This window comes from Palaemon carinicauda, chromosome 20, assembly GCF_036898095.1.
Source record: "Palaemon carinicauda isolate YSFRI2023 chromosome 20, ASM3689809v2, whole genome shotgun sequence".
Lineage (NCBI taxonomy): Eukaryota > Metazoa > Arthropoda > Malacostraca > Decapoda > Palaemonidae > Palaemon > Palaemon carinicauda.
Genome location: NC_090744.1, coordinates 100,132,226 through 100,141,272, shown reverse-complemented (window position 1 = coordinate 100,141,272; position 9,047 = coordinate 100,132,226). Strand labels below are relative to the sequence as shown.

Sequence of the window (9,047 nt, the reverse complement as noted above, 5' to 3'; positions counted from 1 at the left end):
ACAAGAAAAATACACATTATCTCTCTCTCTCTCTCTCTCTCTCTCTCTCTCTCTCTCTCCATTGCGTCCCATTTGTTTTTTAAACATGAGTTCTACCTTATCCTTACGAAAATTCTCTCCTCTCTCTCCTCTCTCTCTCTCTCTCTCCTCTCTCTCTCTCTCTCTCTCTCTCTCCTCTAATCCAGTTATGATGAAAACATATAATATCCCCGGAGATATATACCATTTAAACCTTGAAGTTTACGTGATGTTGTTGTACTTGCGCACAAGATTATGAGGCTTCGGCCATTATTGTTAGCAGCGTTTACCTGAACAAAGGGAAAGCACGATTTATGGGGCTATGTTTCTTAGGGTAGGTAATAGGAAGGATATACATGTCACTGTTCACTCTCTCTCTCTCATAGTATATACAGTATGTATACGTATAAGTGGGTGTGCAATTACGTATGGAAGGGTTTATTTATTTGTAAGCATACACACATATATGTATATATACATACATACATACATACACACACACACACACACACACATATATATATATATGTGTGTGTGTGTGTGTGTGTGTATTTGTGTGGATATGTACTGTAAATACATATATATATATATATATATATATGTGTGTGTGTGTGTGTGTGTGTGTGTGTGCGTGGGTGTATATATACATGTATGTTTATATTCATGAGTTAAAAACAAATATGTTTAACATGATGAGAAGAAAAAAAACATCTGAAACTATGAAATGAAAAAGAAAAATATTTATTGGAGCAAGAACTTTTGTTTTATTGGCACCATCATAATACCAATAAAAAACGCGGATAATGAATTTATGCTAAAAATACATAAATGACATATAACAAGATGAAATAAATGAGTACTTAAAGGATGAAACATTTTACTACCTGGGAAAAAAATGGGTAATCCTGACAAAATTGTTACCGGTGAAATAAATAACTAATGAATAATATGAATTACTAATAGATAAATAATAGATTAAAGGTTTAAATGCTGCTCAAGAATGGCAGAGGCAAGGGTCAGTGACATTGCCCTAGCTAGCATGAAAATACCAAAGACATTGATCATATACACTTATGATCAGAGCCCAAAGCCACTCTCCATCCAGGCTAGGGACCAAGGAGGGCCAGGCAATGGCTGCTGATGACTCAGCAGGTAGACCTATAGGATCCTCCAAAGCCCCTATCCTTAGTTCACAAGGATGGTGAGGTTGCAGACACTACAAGAAACTATTGAGCTTGATCGGAACTCGAACCCCAGTCCGGTGATCGCCAGGCCGGGACGTTTCCGATAGGTAACCACAATTTTCTAAATAAATAGACTTACCGAGAAGTTCCCATAGCCCATGTGATCACAGGAACATTGACACTTTAGGATATGCTCTTTTATATCCTTCGGAAGATCTTCGAGACTCCTGCTGAGGCGGTTGCCCGAAGGAGGCATGTCATGGGCGTGGACGTGGGCGTGCGTGTGACCGTGATTGTGATGACCGTGGTTGTTCTGCGGGTGGTGGTGGTGGTGACCGGAGCGCCCGGAATTCGGCTGACGACCGAAGGCGTTTATTAGACGCTCCTCCACACTCAGTAGTTTTGGCAGCTGCAGGTCCTGAAAAGAAGAGGAAAAAATATTTATTATTATAGTAGTGTTTATTGATAGATTGATTTCTTAACAGTTAATGTATTCTAAGTATTTTCATAATAGGAAAATGATTAATGGTTTTCGTAACAGTTAATGTATTATAAGTATTCTCATAATAGCGATATGATTAATGGTTTTCGTAACAGTTAATGTATTCTAAGTATTTTCATAATATGAATGTTTATTGGTAGGGTGTTTTCGTAACAATTGATGTATTCTAAGTATTCTCATACTAGGAAAATGATTAATTGTTTTCGTAACAGTTTAAAGTATTCTAAGTATTCTCATAATAGGAATGTGATAGATTGTTTCCGTAACAGTTAATGTATTCTAAGTATTTTTGTAATAAGAATTTCTATTGGTAAATTGTTTTCGTAACAATTGATGCATTCTAAGTATTTTCATAATAGGAATGTTTATTGATAAGTTGTTTCCGTAACAGTTAACATATTCTAAGTATCTTTTCTAATATTTATGTATAGACTGTTTTCATAACAATTGATGTACTCTAAAGGGAAATTTAATAAAAATGTTTATTGATAGACTTTTCCGGAACACTTAATGTATTCTAAGTATTTTTATATTAGGAATGTTTATTGGGAGATTATTTTCGTAATAATTGATGTATCCTAAGTATGTTTATAACAGGAATGTTTATTGATAGATTATTTCCGTAATAGTTAATGTATTCTTAGTATTTTTTGTATTAGGAATGTTTATTAATAGATTGTTTTTGTAACTAGTGATGTATTCTATTTTTTATAATAATGTTTATTAATAGACCTTTCCGGAACTATTAATGTATTCTTAGTATTTTTATAATAGAAATGTTTATTGATAGATTATTTCCATATTATTATTATTATTATTACTTGCTAAGCTACAGCCCTATTTGGAAAAGCAGGAATGCTATTAGTACAGGGGAAATAGCCCAGTGAGGAAAGGAAACAAGGAAAAATAAAATATTTTAAGAACAGTAACATCATCTAAATAAATATTTCCTATATAAGCTATAAAAACTTTAACAAAACAAGAGAAACAGAATCCAAATAGAATAGTGTACCAGAGTGTACCCTCAAGCAAGAGAACTCTAACCCAAGACAGTGGAAGACCATGGAACAGAGGCTATGGTACTACCCAAGACTAGAGAACAATGGTTTGATTTTGGAGTGGCCTTCTTCTAGAAGAGATACTAACCATAGCTAAATAGTCTCTTCTACCCTTACTAAGAGGCAAGTAACAACTGAACAATTAGAGTATGGTAATTAACCACATGAGTGAAGAAGAATTGTTGGGTAATCAGTGTTGTCAGGTGTATGAGGACAGAGGAGAATCTGTAGAGAATATGCCAGACTATTCGGTGTATGTGTAGGCAAAGTGAAAGTGAACCGTAACCAGAGAGAAGGATCCAATGTAGTACTGTCTGGCCAGTCAAAGGACCCCATAACTCTCTAGTGGTAGTGTCTCAAAGAGTGGCTGGTGCCCTGGCCAACCTAATACCTATAAAATACATAACCATTGATGTATTCTAAGTATTTTTATATTAGGATTGTTTATTAATTGATTTTTCCATGACAATTGATGTATTATAAGTATTCATATCATTATAACGTTTATTGATAGACTGTTTCCGTAGTATTTGGTGTATTCTAAGTATTTCTATAATAGGAATGTTATTAATAAACTATTTCCTTAATGATTAATGTATTATAAGTATTTTTATCATTAAAATTTTTATCAATAGTCTGTTACAGTAAGAATTGGTGTATTCTAAATATTTTTATAATAGGAATATTTATTGATATACTGTTTCCGCATCAGTTAATGTATTCTAAGTATCTTCATATAATACGGCATATCTGGTTGCATAGTATAAGTTTTGATGAGTGGAATTCTACAAAAAAAAAAAATATAAAAGAACATTATCTATATTTTATTTTTAATGATAATTATATATATATATATATATATATATACATATATTTACACATATATATGTGTGTATGTGTGTGTGATTATGTGTGTGCAAGTAGACAGATAGATGTAATTGGCATTTACAATTACATAGAAGTTTTGCAAGTGTGATTCTACAAAAAAGAAATAAAAATAATATCAATCATTTTGTTGCTTTTAAGGGCAATTACACACACACACACACACACATATATATATATATATATATATACTGTGTGTATATTTATATAAATATATATATATATATATATATATACTGTATATACTGTATATGTATATGTATGTATATATATATATATATATATATATGTGTGTGTGTGTGTGTGTGTGTGTGTTTGTGTGTGTGTTTGTGGGCGCGTAAAGACAACAATGACTCAGAAGTAAAGCACTTGACTTGCATTTGCAAGAACCGGGTTTCGATCTCAACCTACAGTCCACTAAACGATCTACCTGCGAATGGGTACTCGGATAAGTAGATAGATATAGAGAAGGAGAGAGAGATGGATAGATAGATATCTTCTTCAATTTAAAATATTATTCTTCGTTAATATCAAAATACCTTTTCATCATTCAATTTTTCGATTCTTACATATTTCCTCGTATTCTATTAGCTTGACCCTTTTTAAGCTATCTACGTTTATTACCGTTTTTTACTATTCCCACGTTCATTCATACCCTCTGTCGTCCTCAAATATGTGCTTTACATATTTTTTTCTCTTATCTTTTCATTCACCCGTTCAATCGCTTATTTACATTTAAGAGGGTTTTCATTCGCTTGACTTTCCCTTAATTAGTTTCATAATCTCATTGACACCTCCCATTTATCTATTCCACTGAGATGTTTGTTTATTTTTTTGTAAACACAACACTCAACCCCGACCCCCACACCAACTCTCGTTAATCTACATATACTTTTATTTTCACTCCACCTTATTCATCATTTACTTATCGTTAATAACACTCTCGGTTACTTTTCCACTGATTCTTATTAACAAACAACTTTCCTTTTTTTTTTCTTTTACCAGTAATATTCTTCCCCTTTTTCCTCATCGCCAGCATCCACCCACCTTCAGCCTCTCTCTCTCTCTCTCTCTCTCTCTCTCTCTCTCATTGATTCAATATACTCTCCCTCTTTTCTCTCATCATCAGCACCCAACCTCTCTCTCTCTCTCTCTCCTCTCTCTCTCTCTCTCTCTACCAGCACCCAACCACCACTCTCTCTCTTTCTTTCTCTCAATAATATAACTCTCAATACACTCTCCCTCTTATTTTCATCATCAGCACCCAACCCCCAGCCCTCTCTCTCTCTCTCTCTCTCTCTCTCTCTCTGCCAGCACCCACCTACCTCTCTCTCTCTCTCTCTGTCTCTCTGTCTCTCTGCCTGCACCCAACCACCTCTCTCTCTCTCTCTCTCTCTCTCTCTCTCTCTCTCTCTGCCTGCACCCCAACCACCTCTCTCTCTCTCTCTCTCTCTCTCTCTCTCTGCCAGCACCCAACCACCCCCCTCTCTCTCTCTTTCCCTCAATAATATAACTCTCAATACACTCTCCCTCTTTTTTCTCATCGTCAGCACCCAACCCCCAGCCCTTTCTCTCTCTCTCTCTCTCTCTCTCTCTCTCTCTCTCTCTCTCTCTCCATAATATAACTCTCAATCACTCCCTCTTTTTCTCCCATTGGAACCGATCCCTCCTTTCTGCTCGGGATGACAATTTCATTGTTCCAGGCACCATTGAACAAGACAAAGAGCTCCTCGGGCGGACCGCTCCAGGGTCGTTTTTATGCAGTCCTTCCGACCGCTGTTAAGAAAACGGCCGGAGGTGGTCGAAAGAGCCCGGAGACGAGTGTCATATTTATATTCGATATTTCTTTTGATAACTGGAAATTAGTTTCTGCGCGAGTCGATTATTTTCCTTCAAGTCTTGGAATGATCTTCGTAATCGGGTAGTTGAATTGGTAGAAATTCAAAAGTTCAAAGTTGCAGCAAATGATTTTATGTTGAACAGGCTGACATAAGTCTTTTCATAGTTTATGTATTTTTATGTTGAACAGGCTGACATAAGTCTTTTCATAGTTTATGTATTTTTATGTTGAACAGGCTGATATAAGTCTTTTCATAGTATGATATATCTGTTTTAATGTTGTTGATTTTTTAAAAATATTTTATTTTAAGTGTTCATTACTTCTTATATCGCTTATTCATTTCCTTATTTCCTTTTCTCACTGGGCTATTTATCCCTATTGGAGCCCTTGGGCTTATAACATCTTGCTTTTCCAACTAGTGTTGTAGCTTAACTAATAATAATAATAATAACTCGTAGGGGGTAATTCTGTCAGCAGTACTTAAGCAGTGCACTGTACATATTACTAAAAGGTATATCCCAAGCTTCACCCACTTTTTAATCTTCTGTTTCACCAGCTTTCATCATCTTTTAATTTTTCTTTCATTGTGATATCGTGAAGTTCCATCAACCCACCTCCTAGTAACACATTACTGTTGGATGGCCTCTTTAGTCCCAGTGTTAAGTAATCTTCTTTCCCACCGTTATCCTTACATTAAGGGGTCGGTTGCCTGATGCGCCCTCTCTAATGCCTTCTATCAAAGGCATCCTCTAAACACCAAACATCTGTGCTAAGTAATATAGATACACAAATCTTCAGACTAAACTATCAAATATATTGTTAAAAATGTTCATAAAAAACTGGAATTGCCTTTCAATATTTATTCCAGGATTTTTACCGTTTAAAAACGGAAATATTGAAGTTAAGGAGTGATATTATGCCCACCAACCTGCAAAAGATGATAAAAAAAGTAAGGCAAAATTACGGTCACCTGTATCTTACTGAAATACGGCTGAGAACAGTATATTTCTGCGGAGAATTTCCGATTAAAATTAGGGTATTTCAACAGTATACGTACGGTGATACAATAGACCCTCAATGGAGGATTGCCTCTTTCCAAGTGAAAATAAAAATCACTATATCACGCTCTTTGTATAACCAAAAATCTGGTACATGATGAGATAGTATAAATCGTACGGACAACATTGATTGGGAAGGAAATGTGTGAGTTTTTTAGGATTATTACTGAACGCAAGCAGATCCTTCATGCCTAGCTTTTTAGAAGTATATGTAAGTGAAGTTTGATCTCGAAGCTCTGTTACTTAATACTGTCGTTGCAGATTCTCTATATTCTTTCATTATACGAGCGTTTTCATTATCATTCAAGATACAGTTGGACACAGAAATTCATGGTACATCTTTCTCTGAGGAAAGTGCACCCTTTCACGATCTCACTGCGAGGTGTGTTCTTGTGTTTAGCCCCATCAGACGACTCTGCAATCTTTCCCTGTTTGGTTACTCGCCACGAAGTAAGGTTGTGATAGGGTACACTTCTTCGGAGGAAAGTGTGCCAAGAATTTCTGTGTCCATCTGTACTTCTAGAGAGGGTCCCAGGTTCCGCTGAATCTGGATAATGTTCACAATGAAAGTGTCACCTGGCCAACTCATAAACAGTAACAAAATTTGCTTCTTGAATTCTTTATCTATATCCTGAAGACTGCATCCGAATAAGACATAATTTAGAAACTGGCCATTTTAATACATTTAAATAGGATGATGCTGATTCTTTGTTTGACTAGCATCGCTTACCTGGCCACCTTTGTCCCGTCAGAATTCAACATATAGAAAATTCCAAAATGGCTAAAGCCAAAATTGTCTGTAAATTCTAAGCAAGCAACAGCTATAATTAATAGTAACTTACTGTACAATCTGACGACGCCCTAGGCACTTGTTGTTGAGTGTGGATGTCCAGCGGGTGAGGATAAGAGAGGTCTTCGTGATCCGGTTGAGAATGCGGCACCGGATGCTCCCGGATTTGGATGTATGGGTCAGCCGCGTGATGCTGCGCCGGATGATCTTGGTGATGGTGGTGGTGATGGTGATGAGAATGGCCGTTGATGAGAGAAGTAGAAGTCTGCGGCGAGGGCTCCGGTTGGTATTCCCAGAGGCGTCCCGGAGGCGACGATGTGCTCCGGTTCCCCTGACAGCTCGGGTCCGGGCAGGAACACGAGGGAGCTGGTTGCGGCGGGAAGTAAATATTACAGGTGAGGCAGTCGCCTCCTCTCCTCCCTCCTCCAAGCAGTCCTTCCTCTTCTCCCCCTTCTCTCCCTTTCGAAAACTCCCTCCTGTCCTCGCTCCGAACCAGCTCCTCCTCAGAGGCTCCCAGATCCTCCCCGTCGCTTTCGTACCAGTCGCTCTTTTCCCTGCTCAGGTAGGGTGTCCCGCCTCTGACGTCATGGCTTCTGTACAGGTGAGTGGTGGTATAGGGCGCCATGGACGAGCAAGGAATCCCGGCTTCTCCCGGACATAAGTCCGGCTGACACCCGGCGCATCCCGGCTCGCTGCAGATGTCATCCGATATCTGTGGGATGGTCGAGAGGTGTGGTGGATGAGAGGGAGGTTGACAGCAGAGAGGATGAGAGGATGATGACGAGGTTGGGGTGCGATAACTGCGAGGAAGCGTGTGGCTGATGACATCCAGGCCGACGACAGCCCTGCCGCTTCGAATGCCTCCTCCTCCTCCTCTGCCCCCTCTGGAGACCCCACTTCCCCCCCTCCCCCTCCTCCCCCTCCTCCTCCCCTTCCTCCACCGCTACCTCCACTCATCATCTCCATTTTCCTCCTCCTGCGTTTCCCTATTTCTCTGTTTATTTTTTCCTTTGTCCCTTTCCAGACATCGTACACATCAATTCGTTTCTTAAGAGTAACTTTTAAGACCTTTACGTTTTCCAGTTTTTTAAGGTTTCCGAAATGTTCCTTCTACCAAAAGGGGAAATCCAGACTCAGCACTAGGTGACTAATACGCTAAAACTAGGATAGCATTAACATACAACTTCAACATCACATTACTTAGACTATTGTTAATATTACTCCAGCATTAAGAGTCTTCCCTTACGAGACAACCAATCCTTTATCAAGACCGCATGTTGTGTTGTGTATTTTCAAGAGTTCGCCACTTTCTTCGAAGGTTCTCGGCCCCTTTTCAATATGGCCGTCATCGGGTGCCTTCTTTCGAGCGTTGGTAATGAGTAGAACGAGAGAAACATCTCCTTTCCAACGATTCGTGTCATTCAGTCCTTCATTAGCAAAAGATCCATCAGCTTCTGTAATGAAAAAAACAAAAAAACAATAGTAGATTCAAGTTATTTTGATCATGCAAATATTCTACAAACTGTATCAGCTGTAGTGACTACAGAACAAATTAGGTATTCGCTCTTATATGTTTTTGCATAAGTGTGTAATTTTATATGTACATACATTTTATTGATATATATGTGTATATGTGTGTGTGTATTTATGAAATAAATGAAGGGACTAGGAAAATAGATTCAACAAAGCTTTTTCTGTATTTAATGTTATTT

General features: G+C 37.8%; 1 protein-coding gene across 1 annotated transcript in view; it reads right to left on the bottom strand.

Annotated features, from left to right (window-relative positions):
• Positions 1–8,107, bottom strand: part of LOC137659557 (uncharacterized) — a 119,148-nt gene extending 111,041 nt beyond the window's left edge. Inside the window, exons 1-2 of the mRNA XM_068394422.1 lie at positions 7,388–8,107; positions 1,342–1,620 (exon numbers count right to left, since the gene is read on the bottom strand). Coding sequence (XP_068250523.1) covers positions 1,342–1,620; positions 7,388–7,960 — 852 coding nt within the window. The 5' untranslated portion in view covers positions 7,961–8,107. The remainder of the gene's footprint in view (positions 1–1,341; positions 1,621–7,387) is intronic.
• Between the last annotated feature and the right edge of the window lie 940 nt (positions 8,108–9,047).